The sequence below is a fragment of the Salvelinus namaycush genome, chromosome 6, assembly GCF_016432855.1.
Source record: "Salvelinus namaycush isolate Seneca chromosome 6, SaNama_1.0, whole genome shotgun sequence".
Taxonomy (NCBI): Eukaryota; Metazoa; Chordata; class Actinopteri; order Salmoniformes; family Salmonidae; genus Salvelinus; species Salvelinus namaycush.
This window is the reverse complement of record NC_052312.1, coordinates 16,482,494-16,508,966: the sequence shown is the minus strand read 5'-3', so window position 1 is coordinate 16,508,966 and position 26,473 is coordinate 16,482,494. Positions and strand designations below refer to the sequence as shown.

At 41.9% G+C, this 26,473-nt stretch overlaps 1 protein-coding gene across 1 annotated transcript in view; it reads left to right on the top strand.

The window, feature by feature from the left end:
* The window catches only part of adgrl3.1 (adhesion G protein-coupled receptor L3.1), a 211,465-nt gene that overhangs the window by 20,830 nt on the left and 164,162 nt on the right, over positions 1-26,473 (top strand). The window contains exon 2 of the mRNA XM_038995240.1: positions 24,795-24,904. Within this exon, the coding sequence (XP_038851168.1) occupies positions 24,795-24,904 (110 nt within the window). The remainder of the gene's footprint in view (positions 1-24,794; positions 24,905-26,473) is intronic.

The window sequence follows — 26,473 nt, the reverse complement described above, 5'->3', positions numbered from 1 at the left end:
AGTGACTAGCTGAGGAATGCAGGGTGTTGCGGTCTGGGTGACTGTAGCTGAGGAATGCAGGGTGTTGCGGTCTGGGTGACTGTAGCTGAGGAATGCAGGGTGTTGCGGTCTGGGTGACTAGCTGAGGAATGCAGGGTGTTGCGGTCTGGGTGACTGTAGCTGAGGAATGCAGGGTGTTGCGGTCTGGGTGACTGTAGCTGAGGAATGCTGTGTAATGCGGTTTGGGTGACTGTAGCTGAGGAATGTAGGGTGTTGCGGTCTGGGTGACTGTAGCTGAGGAATGCAGGGTGTTGCGGTCTGGGTGACTGTAGCTGAGGAATGCAGGGTGTTGCGGTCTGGGTGACTGTAGCTGAGGAATGCAGTGTAATGCGGTTTGGGTGACTGTAGCTGAGGAATGTAGGGTGTTGCGGTCTGGGTGACTGTAGCTGAGGAATGCAGGGTGTTGCGGTCTGGGTGACTGTAGCTGAGGAATGCAGGGTGTTGTGGTTGGGTGACTGTAGCTGAGGAATGCAGGGTGTTGCGGTCTGGGTGACTGTAGCTGAGGAATGCAGGGTGTTGCGGTCTGGGTGACTGTAGCTGAGGAATGCTGCATGGTGTTGCGGTCTGGGTGACTGTAGCTGAGGAATGCTGCAGGGTGTTGCGGTCTGGGTGACTAGCTGAGGAATGCTGCAGGGTGTTGCGGTCTGGGTGACTTTAGCTGAGGAATGCAGGGTGTATGCGTTCTGGGTGACTTTAGCTGAGGAATGCAGTGTGTTGCGTTCTGGTCGGCTTTGAGAAGAAAAGAAAGTGCTAGAAGTACACATTAGGGGTTACCATGGTAACGGCAAATGGAAATAAAGAAATCCAGTGCTTGAAGGGGTGTGTGTGTGTGTGTGCGCTCTTTGGTATGCAGACGAACCTCTGTCAGGATTCCTTCACAGATTTCCATGTCTTATCGGCCACTGAAAGACGGCCCGGCTGGAGACAGTGATTATAATCTTTTTGTTGTTGCTATGCAGTGCATGTGGCCGCTATAAGCATTTTAAGCACTCCTTCTGACTCCTCACGGGTGCAGTCATCGCTCTTTGTGCTTAACAAACAGGACTTGATGCTTTGAAAAGCAGAGCCAGCCAAGCCAATGGCATTTTTCTACCCCCTCTTCTCCTTGTCCCTTCTCGTCTCCGTCTGAAGCTACAGTGGTACCGTTAGGTATCTGGGCAAGGGATGGCAGTCTGGTTGGGAGCTCTTGAGGGAGGTTAAGGATCTTAGCAGGCCTAGTTCAAGGGGCTAACGTCGGTCAGCAGATCAGCGTCCCCAGAGATGGCCAATGGAGTGTATGAGAATGAGTTCCCACCATGATGGATTGTAAGCGCGGAAACTGAAAACATGTATGTGTGTGGACATACTGTGCCTTCAGAAAATATTCATACCCCTTGACTTGTGTTGTATTACAGCCTTAATTCAAAATGTATTAAACACTATATATATATATATATATATGTTACGCATCTACACACGATACCCCATAATGACTAGGTGAAAACATGTATTTTTTTTGCAAATGTATTGAAAATTAAATACAGAGATGTCTCATTTACATAAGTATTCACACCCCTGAGTCAATACATGTTAGACTCACCTTTGGCAGGGATTACAGCTGTGAATCCTTCTGGGTAAGTCTCTAAGAGTTTTGCACAACTGGATTGTACAATACTTGCCCAATTATAATGTTCTTCTAGGATTTTGCCTTTGCTTAGCTCCATTGCGTTTATTTTTTATCCTGAAAATCTCCCCAGTCCTTAATGATTACAAGCATACCCATAACATGATGCAGCCACCACTATGCTTGAAAATATGGGGATGGGTACTCAGTAATGTGATGTATTGTATTTGCCCCAAACAGGGTAAAAAGTGAATTGCTTTGACAAATTTTTTGCAGTATTACTTTAGTGCCTTTTTGCAAACAAGGTGCATGTTTTGGAATATTTGCATTATGTACAGGCTTCCTTTTCACTTTGTCATTTGGGTTAGTAATCGACCTGGCCTGGGTATCCTGGAAGGATATTGACCTCTTCCCGTCAGTAAAGGATGCCTGGTTATTCTTTAAAAATGCCTTCCTCACCATCTTAAATAAGCATGCCCCATTCAAGAAATTTAGAACCAGGAACAGATACAGCCCTTGGTTCTCTCCAGACCTGACTGCCCTTAACCAACACAAAAACATCCTGTGGCGTTCTGCATTAGCATCGAACAGCCCCCGTGAAATACAACTTTTCAGCAAAGTTAGAAACCAATATACACAGGCAGTTAGAAAAGCCAAGGCTAGCTTTTTCAAGCAGAAATTTGCTTCCTGCAACACAAACTCAAAAGTTCTGGGACATTGTAAAGTCCATGGAGAATAAGAGAACCTCCTCCCAGTTGCCCACTGCACTGAGGATAGGAAACTCTGCCACCACCGATAAATCCACTATAATTGAGAATTTCAAAAAGCATTTTTCTACGGCTGGCCATGCTTTCCACCTGGCTACCCCTACCTCGGTCAACAGCACTACACTCCCCACAACAACTCGCCCAAGCCTTCCCCATTTCTCCTTCTCCCAAATCCAGTCAACTGATGTTCTGAAAGAGCTGCAAAATCTGGACTTCCACAAATCAGCTGGGCTAGACAATCTGGACCCTTTCTTTCTAAAATGTTCTGCCGAAATTGTTGCAACCCCTATTACTAGCCTGTTCAACCTCGCTTTCGTGTCGTCTGAGATTCCCAAAGATTGGAAAGCAGCTGCGGTCATCCCCCTCTTCAAAGGGGGGAACACTCTTGACCCAAACTGCTACAGACCTATATCTATCCTACCCTGCCTTTCCAAGGTCTTCGAAAGCCAAGTTAACAAACAGATCACCAACAGCCTTGGTTTCTCAACTGATTGCCTCGCCTGGTTCACCAACTACCTCTCCGACAGAGTTCAGTGTGTCAAATCTGAGGGCCTGTTGTCCGGGCCTCTGGCAGTCTCTATGGGGGTGCCACAGGGTTCAATTCTTGGGCCGACTCTCTTCTCTGTATACATCAATGATGTCGCTCTTGCTGCTCGTGAGTCTCTGATCCACCTCTACGCAGACGACACCATTATGTATACTTCTGGCCCTTCTCTGGACACTGTGTTAACAACCCTCCAGACGAGCTTCAATGCCATACAACTCTCCTTCCGTGGCCTCCAACTGCTTTTAAATACAAGTAAAACAAAATGCATGCTCTTCAGCCGATCGCTGCCTGCACCTGCCCGCCCGTCCAGCATCACTACTCTGAACGGTTCTGATTTAGAATATGTGGACAACTACAAATACCTAGGTGTCTGGTTAGACTGTAAACTCTCCTTCCAGACTCACATCAAACATCTCCAATCCAAAATTAAATCTAGCTTCCTATTTCGCAACAAAGCATCCTTCACCCATGTTGCCAAACATACCCTCGTTAAACTGACCATCTTACCGATCCTCGACTTCGGTGATGTCATTTACAAAATAGCCTCCAATACCCTACTCAATAAATTGGATGCAGTCTATCACAGTGCAATCCGTTTTGTCACCAAAGGCCCATATACTACCCACCACTGCGACCTGTACGCTCTCGTTGGCTGGCCCTCGCTTCATACTTGTCGCCAAACCCACTGGCTCCAGGTCATCTACAAGACCCTGCTAGGTAAATTCCCACCTTATCTCTGCTCGCTGGTCACCATAGCAGCACCCACCCGTAGCACGCCTTCCAGCAGGTATATCTCACTGGTCACCCCCAAAGCCAATTCCTCCTTTGGCCGCCTCTCCTTCCAGTTCTCTGCTGCCATTGACTGGAACGAACTACAAAAATCTCAAACTGGAAACACTTATCTCCCTCACTAGCTTTAAGCACCAGCTGTCAGAGCAGATCACTGCACATAGCCCATCTATAAATAGCCCAAACAACTACCCCTTCCCCTACTGTTATTTATTTATTTTATTTATTTTGCTCCTTTGCACCCCAGTATTTCTACTTTGCACACTCATCTACTGTCAAATCTACCATTCCAGTGTTTTAATTGCTATATTGTATTTACTTCGCCACCATGGCCTATTTATTGCCTTTACCTCCCTTATCTCACCTCATTTGCTCACATTGTATATAGACTTATTTTTCTACTGTATTATTGACTGTATGTTTGTTTTACTCCATGTGTAACTCTGTGTTGTTGTATGTGTCGAACTGCTTTGCTTTATCTTGGCCAGGTCGCAATTGTAAATGAGAACTTGTTCTCAACTTGCCTACCTGGTTAAATAAAGGTGAAATAAATAAATAAAAAGTAATGGGGAGTAACTACAATGTTGTTGATCCATCCACAGTTTTCTCAGCCATTAAACTTTGTAACTGTTTTAAAGTCACCATTGGCCTCATGGTGAAATCCCTGAGCGGTATCCTTCCTCTCCAGCAACTGAGTTAGCAAGAGTGCCTGTATCTTTGTAGTGACTGGGTGTATTGATACACCATCCAAAGTGTAATTAATAACGTCACCATGCTCAAAGGGATATTCATTCATTCTGCTTTTATTTATTTTTTACCATCTACCAATAGGTGCCCTTATTTGAGGCATTGTAAAACCTCCCTGGTCTTTGTGGTTGAATCTGTGTTTGAAATTCACTAAAGATAATTGTATCTGTGGTAGAGGTCGACCGATTATGATTTTTCAACGCCGATACTGATACCAATTATTGGAGGACCAAAAAAAGCCGATACCGATTAATCGGCCAATTTTTGTTTTGTTTATTTTTTATACATTTTTTAAAAAATACATGTATTTGTAACGATGACAATTACAACAATACTGAATGAACACTTTTATTTTAACTTAATATAATACATAACTAAAATAAATGTAGTCTCAAATAAATAATGAAACATGTTCAATGTGGTTTAAATAATCCAAAAACACAGTGTTGGAGAAGAAAGTGAAAGTAAAATATGTGCCATGTAAAAAAGCTAACGTTTAAATTCCTTGCTCAGAACATGAGAACATATGAAAGCTGGTGGTTGCTTTTAACTTGAGTCTTCAATATTCCCAGTTAAGAAGTTTTATGTTGTAGTTATTATAGGACTATTTCTCTCTATACCATTTGTATTTCATATACCTTTTGACTATTGGATGTTCTTATGGGCACTATGGCAATACTAATCTAATCTCGGGAGTTGATAGGCTTGAAGTCTTAAACAGCGCAATGCTTGAAGCACAGCGAAGAGCTGCTGGCAAACACAGGAAAGTGCTGTTTGAATGAATGCTTACGAGCCTGCTGCTGCCTACCACCGCTCAGTCAGACTGCTCTATCAAATATCAAATCATAGACTTAATTATAATGTAATAAACACACATAAATACGAGCCTTGGATCATTAATATGTTCAAATCCGGAAACTATCATTTCAAAAACAAAATGTTTATTCTTTCAGTGAAATAGGGAAAATGCTGTATTTTATCGAACAGGTGGCATCTCTACATATTGCTATTACATTGCACAACCTTCATTGTTATGTCATAATTATGTAAAATTCTGGCAAATTAATTATGGTCTTTGTTAGTAAGAAATGGTTTTCACACAGTTCGCAACGAGTCTGGCGGCCCAAACTGCTGCATATACCCTGACTCTGGTTGCACAGAACGCAAGAGAAGTGACACAATTTCCCTAGTTAAAGGAAATTCATGTTAGCAGGCAATATTAACTAAATATGCAGGATTAAAAAAATATACTTCTGTGTATTGATTTTAAGAAAGGCATTGATGGTTAGGTACACATTGGTGTAACGACAGTGCTTTTTTTGCGAATGCGCTTGTTAAATCATCACCCGTTTGGCGAAGTAGGCTGTGATTCGATGATAAATTAACATGCACCGCATTGATTATATGCAAAGCAGGACAAGCTAGATAAACTAGTAATATCATCAACCATGTGTAGTTAACTCGTGATTATGTTAAGATAGATTTTTTTTTATAAGATGAATTTAATGCTAGCTAGCAACTTGGCTCATTGCAGCCACAAGGTCCTTTTGACGCGGCACTCGCGTAACAAGTGGTCAGCCTGCCACGCAGTCTCCTCGTGGAGTGTAATGTAATCGGCCATAATCGGCGTCCAAAAATTACGATTACTGATTGTTATGAAAACTTGAAATCGTCCCTAATTAATCGGCCATGTCGGCCGACCTCTTATCTGTGGGGTACATAAATTTACTCCTGAACTTATTTAGGTCATAACAAAGACTCGAGACATTTCAGCTTTTCATTTTTAATACATTTGTAAACATTTCAAAAAACATCATTCCACTTTAACATTATGGGGTATTGTTTGTAGGCCAGTGACAAACAATCTCAATTTAAATGCAGGCTGTAACACAACAAAATGTGGAAAAGTCAATCATCCACACTTTAGGACAGAGACTCACTTTAAAAAAACGAATCGGCCAAATTACGCTTTACATGTTAACATGCCAAATGATCATTATTCACAACAAGCTGACATGCTAATATCCACGTGACCTCTAAAAACACAAGGCCCGATCCTGCACTTTCTACCGTGTCTCTCGGATTGGGGCTTACTTTAACTCGGGCTGCTGGCTTAGAATGAATCCTACAGGCTTTTGCCTGGAAGATAAATCAAGCGTCACCACCTAAGATAGGAGGGGAGCCGCATCATTTGTTGGCAAGAATCGAAAAATTCATCCTGGAAACCATAAATCATCTGTTGAAGCAGACCCCGGTGGATAACCTCCCCCACCAAACAAATCCATTCAGAGGTTATTGCGTATTTCAATCCTCCCATCTCGAAAGCGCACCCTAGACCTTTTTGTTGGCGAAAGCAGTTACATACACACAAAGAGATTAAAATCTCATTAAATCGGATGGGATATGTACACCGCAACTCATTATTTCGCGAAATATGTTAAAAAGCTTTTTTGGTATACGCAAGTGATGAATTGGGTTGTTTGGTTGTGGGACATGGGTGTGTTTCCACGCCTGTATGTGTATGTCTGCGTCATGTCATGCAAAAAGCCCCTTCTGTGCCTCCTTATTGCTTCCATTCTAATGGACTTTGTATAAAGCTTGTGTGGTGGTCTAATTCCTATTGTAGATTAAGACTGCATCTGTTTTGTTAAATTGACAGAGATATTAGAGAGGTATTCTTGGACGCAGAGGCTCAAGATCTCCTACTCTATTTTCCACTGGAAGTGTAGAAAGTCCTGAAACGTACAGAAGAAAACAATCCACTCTATCCTACTCACCTTGTTTACTCATATTTTGTAATACAGTTTGTCATTCTCTTAGTATTCAACATTTCCCTCCCAGGTTTAGGGGATGAGAATGCAATGCAAAATGGGTCAGTCATCACTTCCCAGGTTCACCAACATACCTCATTTGAATCTATTAGGAGTAATGACTCAGGCCCAAAAGTGTCTGTTTGCTCTCTAACCGACAGCCCTAAAGAGATGGACAACCTCCCACCAAGAGATTGACACATTCATCACCTATCAGAATTCAGGGAAACGGGCCGCACGAGGGGAATTGGACAATAAATCTCGGCAGTTGTCGCAGTGCGTTGAGCGAAAGCGCAGGGGTGGGAGAATTCCCTCAGCGACTATTGGGCGGGATATTTAGACGTGCGCCCCAAGGAGTTGTCCCCGGTTGCTTTGGTTTTGATTGACTGTCTCTCAATCGTATATGGAGAAAGAAGGGAAGAGTAGAAGCAGGAAATGTAAAAAAATAAATAGACTAGTGTGCGGTGGCACCAGTCATTTTAATGAGCATATAGTCTATTGCACGTACCCGTGTACATTATATAATCTTATTAAGTTAGCCGGTGTCTGACTGTATGACAGCATGATTTGCATAGGACTCTATGTTCCTAGATATTTATTTTATTTTATTATGTCCAAGGATGGAGCAACATCCAAACGTCTGTGGAAATATGGTAATGATGGTTTTAATTAGAATTTAAAAGGTACCGATGATTTGAGTCAACAATAGTGGTTCAGTGCGAGGGTGAAACTAGAATGGTAAGAACTGGGGAACTGGGAGTCATGCATTATGGATGAGATTTGGAGTTTGTCGACTGGGCTATGTTCAACTGCAAATGATCTGGATGAGTCTGATTGAGAAATGCTGTGCAAAACACTCTTTAAACCAATATTAGCAATGCAATAATGCAAATTTTATTAGAGATTAAAAAAGCAATATATCCTGATTTTTTTATTTTTTTTCATATCCGGGTCTCTCTCTTCCTTTTATGCTTTTCAGAGAAAGAGTCAAGTAAAACAGCATATTTATGAAGGGTTGGATGGTACCCAAGAAGTTTCCTCATTTCATATCTCCATAGCAGTTATTCAAAAGATAAGGGTCATGATCAAAGGAGGATGCTGCAACTTCAAATCTGAGCTGTAAAATAATCACGTCTAGAGTATAGATACAGGGGCGTGATAAGCAAAAAAATGGCACAAATATAAATTTCCAGCGAGCTTTGGCTACATCAAAGACCTAATTCCATTTTTTTTTTTGAAAGAGTTCATTTTTTGGAAGATCTAAAAGAATAAGAACTGTGAGAATAAGAACTCTGAACACAGTCGGCAATAGTCATGGGATTGAGCGATTCATTCTATTTATAGAAGGAAAGATGATGCTCTTTTTAAGGCACTACTTGAAGTAGGATTGTTAGTTATAGTAGTTGTGGCGGATGTGGAATGACACTAGTAGCTTCAATACCATTATCAAAGCAAGTAGCTAGTAGATTTTGTAGTAGCAAGGATGGCGGGCTTAAGGCATGTAATACACATTCTGATGAAGGCTCTGACGAAATATTCCATGCCAAGATTTTTCCCCCTGCTGCTGCAAGAAAAACATTACATTAAAAATGGCAAAAGGAATATATTGGAGTCTGTTTTTGTGTGCGAACCTACTCTCTTTTTAGTATTTTATTTTATTTAACCTTTATTTAATTAGGCAAGTCAGTTAAGAACAAATGTTAATTTACAATGACTGCCTAGGAACAGTGGGTTAACTACCTTGTTCAGGGGCAGAAAGGCAGATTTAGCAACCTTTCGATTACTGTACCAACGCTCTAACCACTAGGCTACCTGCCGCGAGTCATGCCACACATCTCTTTCTATTTAACAACATTCCCAGACCTCTTCAGCTGCGTTTTTCATTTTAGATTCCCGTATTCTTAATATCCGAAGTATCCTCTTAATGTTTTTACTATGGTGTGTTATACTCATATCTCTTACAAAACACCCTCGCGTTGCAATATTCCCTCACGCTACCGTCATACCCGCCATCCACCTTCCACCTTCCACCACTTCTATGAGGCGTACGGTGTGTAGTGACTCCGTGGAGGCTGAGGTGATGGTAGCAGAGTTTGTTCCCTGAGGTCTGGCCATAACCTTTGGCTCGTCTCTCCTCATCCTAGGTCTTGTGTTGCACCAACAGTGTCTGGGCCAAGCAAGGTTAGATTTATGTTGTATTTATTATGGATCCCCATTAGCTGCTGCAAAGGCGGTTTTCTCATGTGGTGCATTGTGTAAGATCTCTCATCTGTAGCCTGAGTCATTTCCGTAAGAGTCAAGGGGTTTAGCCTGTAGCTTAGGCCTTTTTTTGTTGTGGTTCAGGTTAGTACTATGTGTACCTAATGGGTTCATCAACCCTGGTTAGTGAAGGATAAAGAACTTGCTGAATGTTGATTTATGTTAAGCATTTGAGAGACCCCTTGCGAATGTTTATGAATATTTCATATCAAAAGAATAATCATACGTAGGCAAAGCCACTTCTTTCTGACCACAGTCAGTAAGTATAGAAAAGTTGAATAAATCGTAGAGGGGGAATGTTTGAAGCGCTTGGCTATATTTGTCTCATCAATCATCGGGACCTGTAAACTGTCCCGACCCAGCCTTACATTCCGGGAATGTGGTTTCAGTCATCCGGCCTGAGAAAGCGCCCATTCTTCAAAACACGTATCAGTGTACCAGGAAATGCATATGTTTATGACGGACTGAGCTTACAGTGTCTTGGACTTCTGCCACGGTGCTAGAGGGACAAAGCCGTAGTACTCAAACCCATATGTTTCGTTCATCCATAGGCCCTTCGATATGAAATGGTATTAAAATACAATAACCCACAAGCTCTGCAGCAGTCTGGGTTATTGTCCCTAAATAGGGAGGGAGAAGAGAGACAGTCGAAGTCCATTCTGTGGTTTGGTGCCTAATTCGTTGTTGACTCGCTGTTCCTACAGGATGAACAGGGGCTTATCTTAGAAATACAACATGTGAGAGAGGGAATTGTGAGCAGTCAAAACCCACTATATAAAAAGCCGCTAATCTGTCGCAATGTCTGAGTAGGATTATGTTCGTCAGGGAAAAAAAGTCCCAAGCCGCTCATATTTGGAGAAGTGCTCTCTCCCTCCGTTCTAAAATCAAAAGGAATGACCCAGATTCAATCAATCAAGACCCTTTCAATGTCTCCACAATTCCCCCACAACTCATAACCCTATGGGTAATACAACTCCATTCATTCAGGTCCCAGAGAATATCTTATAAATACGTTCCAAGTTAGTCGTAGTGATTGAGCAGCCACTTTTGCTAATCCTGTGGCAGTATAGAAAGGGCATCAGGTTTGTCGCCCGGAGTGCTTTTGTCAAAAGACTTCCACACAGCTTGCCTCCTCTCAAACTATTTGGATGTTTCACTAATGTTAACCGACCATCCACTTCTCTAAACGTTTGAGTTGACGTAAGCCACAATATGTGTCTTATTGCGTCTCCTTTACGTTCTGATTGTCTTGGTGGCTTGTCGTGATGCTTCATGCGGGTCACACATTTGTTGAAGAGATTGGTAGACAGAGCCTTGAATACACTGCAGGGCTTGAGTGGTTTAAAATAGGGGTCCCCTTCAGCGCATTTAATCCCCCTCCCACACGCCTTCCTTTGTATGTACTGTTTACATTCCTTTCCCATCTATCGGCTTCGTTGTTTAAATCTCCATTCGGCCTGGGTTGTGATGTCGGAGGACGGAAAAAGACAAATGGATAAAAAAATAAGTGCTGTCCGCCAACTGTGGTATGATGAAGACTCTGGGTTTGTGTGATAAATGTAGTCGGTGTTTCCATAATATATCCTTTATCATGTTTGCTGTGTGTGTGTGTGTGTGTGTGTGTGTGTGTGTGTGTGTGTGGCGAGGAAGCCAGTACATAAACACTAGCTCACTCTATGCGTTCATGCATGCATGTCTGTGTAGGTTGGTGTGTTGTGCCCGAGAACTCTTTAACATTGCCGATGCTTTCCATGTACGTGTGGGCATCTTCATAATATGCACTTTGAACCAAATCCCTGTCAAGACTAATGCCGTTTCAATGCCAAATTTAAGGAATGGACTTTAGTCCACGGAAAGATGCAAGTTATCATGCCTTTCTTTGTATGGCAGACACGGTATGACTTGCACTCCGAAGAGGACTGAGTGAAAGGGGTCAAAGGGCATACCCAATTGACACACACACACAGTACACGTGTACCATGGTTCTCTACGACGTCCTTGACTCTCGTTTTAAAAACCTCTTGTCACTGCTTAAAGACATTTTGTTGTAGTGTGGGGATAAAAGAAAGAGAAGACTCATTTGCCTCTTCTTGAATTGTTATTATTATTCTAACTTTTTTTTTAAATGGTCATGCAGTTTTTAAAGGGTTTTTGTGCCAGGCTGGGAGACAGGCTGAATGAAAAAGATTGATGCTGTGGCATGCAGCTGGGATAGACAATGAATGAAGTCTACTGTGGACAGGAGGACCATCACTAAAGCGTAATGGGTCCCTACAGAGGGACAAGGATATTGACCTGTCCGTCACTCTTGTTCGCTCCCTTTCCTTTTTTCTTGGTGTTCTCTCTTTTTTATGCCCTCTCACTCACTCCCTCCCTCTCCCTTCCCATTTATCTCTACCACTTCTCTCTCACTATCTACAGTGCCTTCAGAAAGTAGTCATACCCCTTGACTTATTCCACATTTTATTGTTACAGCCTGAATTCTAAAAATGATTAAATAGTTTTTCCTCATCAATCTACACACAATACCCCATCATGACAAAGCAAAAACAGGTTTTTAGAAATGTAGAAATAAAAAACGGAAATAGCTTATTTACGTAAGTATTCAGACCCTTTGTTATGAGACTCGAAACTGAGCTCAGGTACATCCTGTTTCCATTGATCATCCTTGAGATGTTTCTACAACTTGATTGGAGTCCACCTGTGGTTAATTCAATTGATCGGAGGGGAAAGAAACGCACACCTGTTTAGGCGACGTGCGGCTAGCAGAGAAGAACACTTGAAAAAGAAAAGAAAAGCTTCGCACTCTAGGAGCTCAGATGCACTAATTTAATAACATAATAACCAACGTTTCGCCAGACAAGCTGTCTTCATCAGGGTATAATGGTAAACACTGCGTGTCACTAGTTTATATAGTGTCAAAGGACACACACAAGTATCTGTAATCATGGCCGGCTGTGGCGTGATAGCTTTGGTTAATTTACAGATGTAAATAGAACATATAAAAAACAGTAATAGATACAATTAGGTTACATAGGCCTACAAACATTTAAAATTAATAGAAAAATCACAAGAATGGCTTCAGATAAATTCTACGTTGAGACCGACGGGAACAAGGGTCTTTTAAATTAATGATCCAGGCAGGCTCTCCTTTAAAAAAATTATAATAATTTGAAATGTTTTGTTGGATTTGCCCCAAACATAATGATTTTTTGCCAAATTGTTTGCGGTATTAATTTAGTGCCTTGTTACAAACACAATGCATATTTTGATCCATCCTCAGTTTTCTATCACAGCCATTAAACTTTTTTAAAGCGTTTTCCTTCCTCTTCGGCAACTGAGTTAGTAGTGACTGAGTGTATTGATACACCATCCAAAGTGTAACTTCATCATGCTCAAAGGGATATTCAATGTCTACCAATAGGTGCCCTTCTTCCTCTGCGAGGCATTGTAAAACCTCCCAGGTATTTGTGGTTGAATCTGTGTTTGAATTTGCACACAGTGAGTCCATGCAACTTATTATGTGACTTTTCAAGTGCATTTTTACTCCTGAGGTTATTTAGGCTTGCCATAACAAAGGGGTTCAATACTTATTGACTCAAGACATTTCAGCTTTTTTAGTTTTTTAACTGATTTGTACAAATGTTGAAACAATTCCACTTCCACATTATGCGCTATTGTGTTACATAATCTAAATGTAATCCTTTTAAAATTCAGGCTTTAACACAACAAAATGTGGACAAATTCAATGGGTGTGAATAATTTCTGAATGCACACTGTACACTGTTGTACAAATGTGCAACCATACACACTTCACTATAAAAGTGCTTACTTTTTGTATTATGTACTCTTTCCTCCTTTCTTACTGTCTCTTTCACCCTACCACACCATCCACACCTCATTTCAGACCTTTCCAGACCAGGTTAGATGAGACTTGTAGCTCCTCTCTCCTCTGAAGAACATAACACACCATTTTCCCTTATTGCCACTGGAGACAGACTAATAACAGATACTTTGTCAGCCTGAGTGTTGCACTGTGATGCTCTTCCCCCAGCTAGTACACTCAAACAGACATGCAAGGGGGACACAAACGGGACTCGTTTTCTCTGAATAAGTGAAAGTAAATTCAGTGTTTGTTTCTTTTTGACACGTTTATACCTCAAACGCAACTGACCTGAGGAAGAACTCAGTCCCTGTTGGTTGTGTCATCGCACCATATTATGGCTGTTTTGACGAAATGTCTTGAAGATATTATTGTAAACATTGATTATGTAGCAATTCAGTGCAGCTAATGCTACAGGTCACTTATCTCAAATCCATGACTATTGTTCTGTCATAAACAGCTTTTTGGACTCATCTGTATCCTTTTGATTTCAAACAGTATTTCAGTTCATTGATACATACAGATACATACAGATTGATACAGACTCTATCCTGTATTTTAGTTGTCTAACACTGAAGAATCTGTGTCATCGACAGTGGACGTCACAGCCCCAGTATTGGACAGACACCACAGTAGTGTCTGTTTAATAGGAGGGGGATGGGGTGATGACTGAACCCATTCATTGTCATTTGGTGGCAGCGGTGGGATCAAGCAGCGATTATAGCGATTACGATTTGTGCTTACATGGGGCTCTGCGTTTTGTGCCACATCTACCGTCGTCAGCTGTGCTGTCTAAACCCTAATCTGTCCGCTATAACAAACGGCAGACGAGGGAGCAGGCGGCAAAGGGTAGGGAGGGAAGGCTTGGCCGGGGGCTGCTGTAGCAGGGGTTGTGGCCAAATTGAAAAATGAAGAAGCAGACTCTGCCCCCCCCCCAACAAGCCCCGAGATGTTGAATTTTATTGAAGCAAGCCGTTAATGTCAACAAGAGTCATTTTTTTCTTCTTCTCCTTCCTTAATACGATCACCTTTTTTCTTTCTGTCCGTGTTCTGAGACGGAGTAAGTATGCGAGTCGTACTTGGCTCAGTCTGTCGAAAAGTGAAATAGTCTTTATCCAAATGTCAAACAGTTGACAAGACGATGACAAGCGTTTATTTATTTATTTATATCATGTTCTGCTGGACTGATTACCGCAGATGCTGAATGTACTATATCTTTCTTTTTTTGCCAGTTTTTGCTGCTTTTTCTGCAGTAATTTAGGACCTACTGCAATGATATGTCAAGTCTACAGCATACGCCGTACATCACATAATCCATAGTAATTTGACTTCTCGAATCAAATAAAGAACATTTTGAAATTCCATTCCGTTAGACAACACATCTTGCACGTTAAGCATTTGGAAGGTACATATTGATACTTTCCACATTTTCTTATGTTACAGCCTTATTCTAAAATGTATTAAATTTCATTTACATTACATTTAAGTCATTAAATAAAACTATTACCTCAGCAATCTACACACAGTACCCCATAATGAAACTAGTTTTATTTTTTTGTTTGTTGCTAATTTATAAAAATTAAAATAAAACATTTTTACATAAGTATTCAGACCCTTTGCTACATTGAGCTCAGATGCATCCTGTTTCCATTGATCATCCTTGAGATGTTTCTACAACTTGATTGGAGTCCACCTGTGGTAAATTCAATTGATTGGACATGATTTGGAAAGACACACACCAGTCTATGTAAGGTCCCACAGTTGACAATGCATGTCAGAGCAAAAACCAAGCCATGAGGTCAAAGGATTGTGTCAGCACAGATCTGGGGAAGGGTACCAAAAAATGTCTGCAGCATTGAAGGTCCCCCAAGAACACAATGGAAGAAGTTTGGAACCACTAACACTCTTCCTAGAGCTGGCCGCCCGGCCATACAGAGCAATCGGGGGAGAAGGGCCTTGGTGAGGTAGGTGACCAAGAATCCGATGGTCACTCTGACAGAGCTCCAGAGTTCCTTTGTGGAGATGGGAGAACCTTCCAGAAGGACAACCGTCTCTGCAGCACTCCACCAATCAGGCCTTTGTTAGTGGCCAGATGGAAGCCACTCCTCAGTAAAAGGCACATGACAGCCCGCTTGAAGTTTGCCAAAAGGCACTTCGACTCTCAGACCATGTGAAACAACAATCTCCGGTCTGATGAAACCAAGATTTAACTATTTGGCCTGAATGCCAAGCGTCACGTCTGGTGGAAACATGGCACCATCCCTACGGTGAAGCATGGTGGTGGCAGCATCATGCCGTGAGGATGATTTTCAGCGGCAGGGACTGAGAGACTAGTCCGGATTGAGGGGAAGGTCAACGGAGCAAAGTACAGAGAGATCCTTGATGAAAACCTGCTACAGAGCTCTCAGGACCTCATACTAGGGGCGAAGGTTCACCTTCCAACAGGACAACAACCCTAAGCAAACAGCTTAGACAATGCAGTAGTGGCTTCGGGGGAAGTCTCTGAATGTCCTTGGGGGGCCCAGCCAGAGCCCGGACGTGACCCGGTCGAACATCTCTGGAGAGACCTGAAAGTAGCTGTGCAGCGACGTTCCACATCCAACCTGACAGAGCTTGAGTGGATCTGCGAAGAAGAATGGGAGAAACTCTCTAAATACAGGTGTGCCAAGCTTGTAGCGTCATACCCAAGAAGACTCGATGCTGTAATCGCTGCCAAAGGTTATTGAGCAAAGTACTGATTAAAGGGTCTGAATGCTTATGTAGATGTGATTTCCTTTTTTTTTTTTTTTTATAATTTAGCAAATATTTCTGAACCTGTTTTTGTTTTATCATTATGGAGTATTGTGTGTAGATTGAGGGGGAAAAAACTATTTTAGAATCAGGCTGTAACGTAACAAAATGTGTTAAAAGTCAAGGGGTCTGAATACTGTTCAAATAATACCCCTTAAAGCGGTGAATTGGCAGCGTAAACAGTGTGCTGGCCTTGCTGTTTTTCACAGGTGTACTTTTTCTCTTGTGTTTTTTCTTACTATATTTTGTCTTTTGTTTTTTTTTCCTCAAGGGTGTGGATCAGCTTTAATATTGCAGATATATTGTTGGTTCCATCAATGTAATTGTCTGCATCATTTCCAATCCCCATATATTTTTGGGGTAAATGTATATCCACACACACACACACACACACACACACACACACACACACACACACACACACACACACACACACTCTTACATATACATACTTTTTTTAGAATATACCTTTGTTATTCCCCGCAAACCCTACCACCCCTCCCCCAATTGGAGTAAACTAATAAACAATAAGACTTAGGCTTCTACCTTCAATTTATGCATATTATACACATTTTACAGACACAATCTCTTTTACAATAGTGTTTGTTTTTAGTCCTTTATTTCTGATGTCCATCCAGTTTGATTTATATTTGTAACTGTGCTCTTTCACAACATTTCTGAACCTATATAAATTTTACAAACCCCGTATATTTTACATTGGTTGTTGTTATTAGTCCCACCCTTCAGCTCCATTCAACCCCTCCCATATATCTCTTAATACCATCCATTTTTGTTTTCTGTTTGCCATATATTTCTCAACTGTGCTGTGATGCTTCACAAAAGTACTGACCCTTTCTATTCTCATAGCTTCTACAGATTGTAAATTAAAGATAACAGGTTTACTAAAATAATTTATATTTTATTGATCGATTGACTGACTTTTCAAATCACCTAGTATTGCTATCTGCAGCATTAGTTCTAGGTAAATGTTGCAAATTCTTCAGCCATTCCTGGACCTGTTACCAAAACGAGCTACTTATGGACAGTACCAAAATAATTGATCTAATGACTATTCCTCCTTGCAGCAAAATCTGCATGCTGGGAAGATTGTATCACATATATATACACTGCTCAAAAAAATAAAGGGAACACTAAAATAACACATCCTAGATCTGAATGAATGAAATATTCTTATTAAATACTTTTTTCTTTACATAGTTGAATGTGCTGACAACAAAATCACACAAAAATTATCAATGGAAATCAAATTTATCAACCCATGGAGGTCTGGATTTGGAGTCACACTCAAAATTAAAGTGGAAAACCACACTACAGGCTGATCCAACTTTGATGTAATGTCCTTAAAACAAGTCAAAATGAGGCTCAGTAGTGTGTGTGGCCTCCACGTGCCTGTATGACCTCCCTGCAACGCCTGGGCATGCTCCTGATGAGGTGGCGGATGGTCTCCTGAGGGATCTCCTCCCAGACCTGGACTAAAGCATCCGCCAACTCCTGGACAGTCTGTGGTGCAACGTGGCATTGGTGGATGGAGCGAGACATGATGTCCCAGATGTGCTCAATTGGATTCAGGTCTGGGGAACGGGCGAGCCAGTCCATAGCATCAATGCCTTCCTCTTGCAGGAACTGGTGACACACTCCAGCCACATGAGGTCTAGCATTGTCTTGCATTAGGAGGAACCCAGAGCCAACCACACCAGCATATGGTCTCACAAGGGGTCTGAGGATCTCATCTCGGTACCTAATGGCAGTCAGGCTACCTCTGGCGAGCACATGGAGGGCTGTGCGGCCCCCCTAAGAAATGCCACCCCACACCATGACTGACCTACCGCCAAACCGGTCATGCTGGAGGATGTTGCAGGCAGCAGAACGTTCTCCGCGGCGTCTCCAGACTCTGTCACGTCTGTCACATGTGCTTAGTGTGAACCTGCTTTCATCTGTGAAGAGCACAGGGCGCCAGTGGCGAATTTGCCAATCTTGGTGTTCTCTGGCAAATGCCAAACGTCCTGCACGGTGTTGGGCTGTAAGCACAACCCCCACCTGTGGACGTCGGGCCCTCATACCTCCCTCATGGAGTCTGTTTCTGACCGTTTGAGCAGACACATGCACATTTGTGGCCTGCTGGAGGTCATTTTGCAGGGCTCTGGCAGTGCTCCTCCTGCTCCTCCTTGCACAAAGGCGGAGGTAGCGGTCCTGCTGCTGGGTTGTTGCCCTCCTACGGCCTCCTCCACGTCTCCTGATGTACTGGCCTGTCTCCTGGTAGCGCCTCCATGCTCTGGACACTACGCTGACAGACACAGCAAACCTTCTTGCCACAGCTCGCATTGATGTGCCATCCTGGATGAGCTGCACTACCTGAGCCACTTGTGTGGGTTGTAGACTCCGTCTCATGCTACCACTAGAGTGAAAGCACCGCCAGCATTCAAAAGTGACCAAAACATCAGCCAGGAAGCATAGGAACTGAGAAGTGGTCTGTGGTCACCACCTGCAGAACCACTCCTTTATTGGGGGTGTCTTGCTAATTGCCTATAATTTCCACCTTTTGTCTATTCCATTTGCACAACAGCATGTGAAATTTATTGTCAATCAGTGTTGCTTCCTAAGTGGACAGTTTGATTTCACAGAAGTGTGATTGACTTGGAGTTACATTGTGTTGTTTAAGTGTTCCCTTTATTTTTTTGAGCAGTGTATAACATTCTATTGGTTTCAATCATTTTGTATAATTTAAATAGAAAAATTTGAAGTTTTGAATCCGGTGTCGTTTTGCGTGTCAATTCATAAACCATGTGCCATGGAATCGGTACATCGAAAATCTCTTCCCAACTATTTTGCAATTTATATGGCACAGCTGTACATTTTTTGGTCCTGAAATGAAATTGGTATATCTCTTTATTTATCACAATTTTCTTTAACCATTTTTGGTCTTTAATGCAGGGCCGACACAGACTTTTCCCCCCTTCCACTTCCCTCTTCCATTTTTGTGGTAATGCTGCAATTAGTTGGTTGTAATTTTGGGTAGAGCAGACATTTCCATATGTCTGTGTTAGCTGCATGTGTGACAACTCCACCAGTCCTATTTATGATGCAATTTACAAAAAATATACCTTTAAAAAAAATGTAATCTAATTTTTTTCATTTTTTAAATCAATTAGTATATTTGAGTTTAACCACTATTTGTTGTCTTTTCAGGTGGATTAAACTGAAATTGCAACCAACTTTCTAAGGCTTGTTTAAAAAATTATATTTTGGAGATTTTGTTTTCAAATAACCGAAAGTGAGCAGTTGTAATCTATATAAAGGGAAAAAGGCCATCCTTGAACATGGGGTGAGACATTCTTAATAATTTACAAGAGAACCATTTTGGATTTAAGTGTAACTTTTGTATGACTAATGCCTTTAGTGAGAGGTCTAATGCTTTAATATTTAATAATTTCTGCCCTCCAAATTCATAGGTGTTCTTTATTAACCCAGCACCTACGGTTTGAAAGATGTGCGTATGACCACAAACTTTTCAAAGCATACCCCTACAATAAAGATTTTGTCTTCATTTGTCATTTTGTAAAAAAATTCTCACCAATTGAATGAAAAAAAGTTCATTCAAATATGTATTTCTGTTTGAGCCTTACACTTACTAAACACGACACGAGTGATGTTATTCTTAACCTTTCCCTAGAAGGACTCCAACGCACATTGTTCCAGGGTGAAGTTTCCCCAAGGTACAGATCTCGGATCAGCTTCCCCTCTCCCAATTACATATTTAAATCAATCAACACCATGCGAATCCGTTGTTTCACCCTGCTAGTTCAAAGGGTTTGCGTCTGAGCCAAGAGTCTGATGAAACCCTGATTTATCCTCCTAATTGGTCATTGTGAAGTCGTAGCGCCAAGTGGGACTTAATGTGTTTAATTTTAACTAATTATTTTGTATTTCTTTTTGGGGGTTATTCATCTGGAGTATTCATGTGCTTTGAGAAAGCCAGATCACATGAGACTGAGGAATTTGTTCCAAATGGCACCCTATTCCCTACATAGTGCACTACTTTTGATCAGAGCTCTATTGGTACTGGTCTAAAGTAGTGCACTAAATAGGGCAATGGTCAAACATAGTGTTGTAAATAGGGAATGGGGGGTGCCATTGCGGTTGCAACTTGATAGAGGTTAAGTTGTAGGCTGTGCATTGCATGATATGTGCCACAATGCCTTGTGGGAACTGGGATATTGGTCAAGACCGATGTAAAGGCAGGGATTAAATGTGCAACCCACATCGTGGAGTATTGTATAGTTTAATCCACCCCAGAGGAAATGTATTACAAACCATGATGAAAGTTTTGAAAATGACATGGCATTCAGTCAACATGTTTTAATCAAAAATAAACTCTTATGTGGAGGATGGTATTGGCTTTGTATAATAGCCCTTCTGCAAAGAGAGCTCTCCTCTTTAAATATTCAGGGGGGTATATTTAAATCTATTAATCATGATAAACAGGAGAAATAACATGATTGCTTCTTCAAGTAAAATATATTTAAGATAATGTACTGTGTGTGTATGTTCACAAGTATATGTGCACGCCTTTGTGTTTGAAGAGCTTACCCGTAATACCTGTCCCAATTGACCTTGCCTTTCTAACTCCAGCTGACATCCAATCCCAACATCTACTCACCCCATCACCTTTGACAATTACAAGAGCCCCCCATTCCTTGATAATAAACCGAGAGAGAAACCTGCCTGGCGATAAGGAAGGCTTCTATAATTGTCTTCTTTCATTGGCCTGTACCTTATTTATTTGAGTGGCGTTTATAGCCTTTGGAATGAACTCTTCCTATGGACAAACGACCCTCCAGACATTTCTAACGGAGGCTCTCGCCCCGTAATCCGGGGTGAGTGAGTGACGGGGGGGGGGGGGGGGGGGGTCACGACCCCATAAAGCCCGGATGGGTGCTGAAGCTCCGGACCATATCTCATTAAGGGGCGAGGTTGTAAACGAGACTTGCCTTCACTCTCTCCCCTTACTGGAGCGATTGATTAGTCCAGGGACAATCAATGTTAATTAAGGTGTGAGGGAACCTTTTAATTGTACTGCATGAATCATTGTGTCAGCTTGCGCCTTGACCTTCTTTGATTTACATTGTGAATGAATGGCTCCTCGTTGAGAAGCAAATACATTCTAGATATTGCCAGATGAACCTAGTAGATATCAGAAGATTTTGATATGAGTTTTAGATTTATGCATAGCTTGTCAAGGATGATGAAGAGGATTGACTCGCATGCATAGGGCATATAGTATATTGTGAATGGCTCTTGGTGACAAGTTATTGAATTTTAGATACTACCAGATGAACCTAGTAGATTGAAGTGGAGATTTGGTAGTCAATACGTTTTAGATACAGCCAGGTAAGGCGTGTAGATTTGGTAGTCAATACGTTTTAGATATAGCCAGGTAAGGCTAGTAGATTTGGTAGTCAATACGTTTTAGATATAGCCAGGTAAGGCGTGTAGATTTGGTAGTCAATACATTTTAGATATAGCCAGGTAAGGCGTGTAGATTTGGTAGTCAATACGTTTTAGATACAGCCAGGTAAGGCTTGTAGATTTGGTAGTCAATACATTTTAAATACAGCCAGGTAAGGCGTGTAGATTTGGTAGTCAATACATTTTAGATATAGCCAGGTAAGGCGTGTAGATTTGGTAGTCAATATGTTACAGATATAGCCAGTTAATGCTAGTAGATATTGTATGGCTTTAGAGATTTTTGCATAGCTTGTCAAGGGATGATAAGCAGAGGTTCACGTGCGTAGGGTATGTGACTTCTATCTCCTCTAGCTGTGGCATTGACCTTTTGTCTACTGATGTGCACAGATGATTCGTTCATATCAATCAATACACTTTAATCCAATGAGTCCCTCCGTAACGCTGGTGCGTTTTGGACTAACCCTTTTTTAAACACTGTTTGAGCTAAGGAATTCTGGGTTGTACCATTTGGATTCGTTGGATTTTGTCCGTAGATACCATTAGTCTGTGTAATTTACGGGGGCTGAGCTAGAGCGGTGTTTGTGAGACAAGGGCAGATCCCAAAAGGGCCCGGTAACGGGTATTTTTACGAAAACGTCTATAGAGTCTGAATGGTTTGAGCACTAAGCTGAGACTCTATGATGCTCACAAGCTACACAAGAGTTGTTAGAACGTAAGATGTTCTTCTCCATAGAAGATCATAGGAAATCCCAGGACAGTGTCTATAATACTGTAATATGCTCACATAGTCGCTGTCACAAACTCCACACTGACTAGTTGGATATTAATTTTTCCGGTGAGAAAACAATTTCTGTGCTATAAACAGCATTTATACACTATATATACAAAAGGATTTGGACACTCCTTCAAGTTAGTGGATTCAGCTATTTCAGCCACTCCCGTTGCTGACAGGTGTATAGAATCGAGCACACCGCCATGCAATGTCCATAGACAAACATTGGCAGTAGAATGGTCTTAGTGACTTTCAATGTGGCACCGTCATAGGATGCCACCTTTCCAACAAGTCAGTTCGTCAAATTTCTCCCCTTGTAAAGCTGCCCCGGTCAACTGCAAGTGCTGTTATTGTGAAGTGGGAAATGTCTAGGAGCAACAACGGCTCAGCCGCGAAGTGGTAGGCCACCCAATCTCACAGAACGGGACCGCCAGGTGCCTCGGTTTCAACACTCACCAATTTACAAATTGCCTCTGGAAGCAACGTCAGCACAATAACTGTTCATCGGGAACTTCGTGGAATTGGTTTCCATGGCTGAGTAGCCGCACACAAGCCTAAGATCAAAATGCGCGATGCCAAGCGTGGGATGGAGTGGTGTAAAGCTTACTGCCATTGGGCTCTGGAGAAGTGGAAACGCGTTGTCTCTCGAGTGATGAATCAGGTTTAACCATCTGGCAGTCCGATGGACAAATCTGGGTTTGGCGGATGCCAGGAGAACGCTACCTGCCCAAATGCATAGTACCAACTAAAGTTTGGTGGAGAAGGAATAATGGTCGTGGGCTGTTTTTCATGGTTCGGGCTAGGCCCCTTAGTTCCAGGGAAGGGAAATTTTAACGCTACAGTATACATTGACATTCTATATGATTCTGTGCTTCCAACTTTGTGGCAACAGTTTGGGGAAAGCCTTTCCTATTTCAGCATGACAATCCCCCCCAGTGCAAAAAGTGAGGTCCATACAGAAATGGTTTGTAAGTTCAGTGTGGATCAACTTGACTGGCCTGCACAGAGCCCTGACCTCAACCCCATTGAACACCTTTGGGATTAATTGGAACGCCGACTGCGAGCCAGGCCTAATCGCCCAACATCAGTGCCCAACCTCACTAATTCTCGTGTGGCTCAATGGAAGCAAGTCCCCGCATCAGTGGAAAGCCTTCCCAGAAGATTGGAGGCTATTATAGCAGCAAAGGGGTGACCAACTCCATATTAATGCCCAAGATTTTGGAATGAGATATTCGACGAGCGGTGGACCTTAATGGATGGATCTGTTTATGTCAAATTGTTTAGTGTTTTGCGTGTAGCCCTGGTTGTCCTGAAAATAAAATGGTAAAACCATTCAATGTGAGGCTAAATATAAGGTCTGGACAAGCAGATAAATGGTCAGATACTGTAAATGAAAAGCCGATTTTTGCTGGGATCTGTGGACTGATGGGGTTAAGCATGTGATGGTACATTTTGTGCAGTAAGTGGTGTCATTACGCCTGGCGACATCATCAGGTGCACGTGGTGGTTGAGCTTTGATTGATGAATGCCAAAAGTAAAATGGCAGACGTAAGACACTGCCAGCCAAGTAATTGTGTTGATAATGAAAGCCGAGGTGAAGGCTCTTTCGCGTCTGAGACGATTTTGCACTCGGCCGACTGTTTCCTGTCCCCATCCGTCATACCCTGAGTATCAGTCTGCACACAGTGCAAATTCATATCACGGCACAGAAATCGAGTACGTCCCAAATTGCACCCTATTTCCTACATAGTGCACTACTTTCAACCAGGGACCATATTCCTTTTGTCAAAAGTAGTGCACTATAAAGGGCATAAGGTGTCATTTGGGATATTGACATTGTTTTAGCCTTATTCTTCTCGTCAAATGGATGATTCTACAGTTGACAGCATGGCAATCAATGTCCACAGAACCCGCAAATGCATCGACCTCTTAATCTGAGCAGTGAAATGAAATGGGAATTAATTCTAGTTCATTAACCACATGCTAAATATTTATCATATTTGCCAGTGTAGCAACATCAGCGTTTGATTGGGCACCTCTGGATATTGACTTTATGATTCTATTGTCAGTATATCTGAATCCACAAACACACACTGTAAGGTTTTACACATGCTGTAAAACCATCATTTGGATCATCCTGGATGGTCAGTCCTTGCGACCATAGGTCTGTCTATGAATTTGAGTGTTAACATTCCTCTTGCTCTGTCCCTCAGCTGTTGACCAAAAACCATTGCAGGCTGACTGCTTTGTTGTTTGAATCCCAGGTTGCCCCGTTAACCTAACGTTTCTCTTCCCTTTCAGATGTAATAATCGGACCCAGTGTGCTGTAGTGGCTGGACCAGATGTATTTCCTGACCCTTGCCCCGGAACCTATAAGTACCTAGAAGTCCAGTACGAATGTGTACCCTACAGTACGTATCTCTTCATTCTCTTATGTTTCTCGATGCAGTTCATTGCTTTGTCCCATATTGCACGCTATTCCCTATATAGTGCACTACTTATAGGACTTTGGTCAGTAGTGCACTATATAGAGAATAGTGTACCATTTGGGACAAAGTCTGTGACATAGTACATGATGATTTCTGCATTGTAACTTTCTTCGTCATCACGCTTAATTTCCATGTAACAGCAATGCCACTTCACTCTGTCATATCCTAAAATGTATGATTATGTCATTTAAGTGAATGTGGTCCCTTTTTAAGGATGCAACAATAAGAAGGGGTCTGAAGTGCGGTAGCATGGGTGCTGGGAAATGTCAGTATCTGATTCCGGTAACCTCTATTGTGCAGGACTATCGGTTGTGCCCTCAAATGTAATGTGAAAAATGAAAGTTCAAATTCACTTTAGCGTGTCAAAATGATTACCTTTATTCCAAACCGTGGTCGATTTTATCTCCGACAATATCTGTGTGAATGTCTGATACATTTTTCTCCTTTATCCAACTCATCATTTTGTATCTTCATGTATGAATAACACATTGTCAATGATATTCCAGCACATGCCATATTGGGCTTATAAGAAATACATGTTATTAGATTTTCTGATGTGCACTGTATTGATTGCTATGGGGATCTGGTATACAAGTGAGGCATTGGATTCAAGCTAGATTAAGATTGAATGTAGTATTCTACTTCAAAGGGCTATCACCCATACATAAATCAACATTGACATTTCGATGTTGATGTCATTCTTATTCCACCTGTTCTTCCTTTAACAGTGTTTTCAGACAGCTGACAAGACAGACTAGAGGTAATTATTAATGATAAGACCACATAAATAGCCCTATTTGATGTTGAAACATAAACAGATGTTTTGCAATTGGTCAATTGATTTGCTCACACACATAAAATGAAAATATTGCATCGGTCGTCAACTGATACTTTTCTGAGTATTCAGCCTCGGTTCTAAGCATTGAGAAGGGAGCTAACGGAGCTGTCGGAGCTGTCGGAGCTATTACCAAGTGTGTCCATCAAGTTAGTCCTTTAGCATCAAAGGAAGTTTAGCTTTATTCGAAATGCAGTCAAGTTTTTAGCTGCCGTGTTCAATTCAATTCCAACAGAACTCAATTGTATTGGCTTAGCTTCTAGCTAGGCCAATTATTTGACAAACACACTTCGTATATGGGATGAGAGACCTAGGCCTGAACCTTTTAAAACCTTCAAAACAGCATGCCTTCCAGCCACAGTGGCATCATAGCATGACCGAAGCACCCCAAAGGTATCCATGGGTGAACTGGAAATGGAAAAGGTTTGGGGTGTGAATGGAATACCCAGCGTGTAGACCGGGTTAAACAGACGAACAGGAAGAGAGGATGTGGTCACTGGAAGTGCACGGCCATTATCATACGTCCTCCCACATTGTTTCGCTGACCTTGGAAAGAGAACGTTGTTTACCGTGAAAGCCTGTGGTACCGAAGGTGTCAAAAGCTAACCACATGGGATTTAGAAGCTATTGTAATTTGGAATGAACTGGATGTGTCA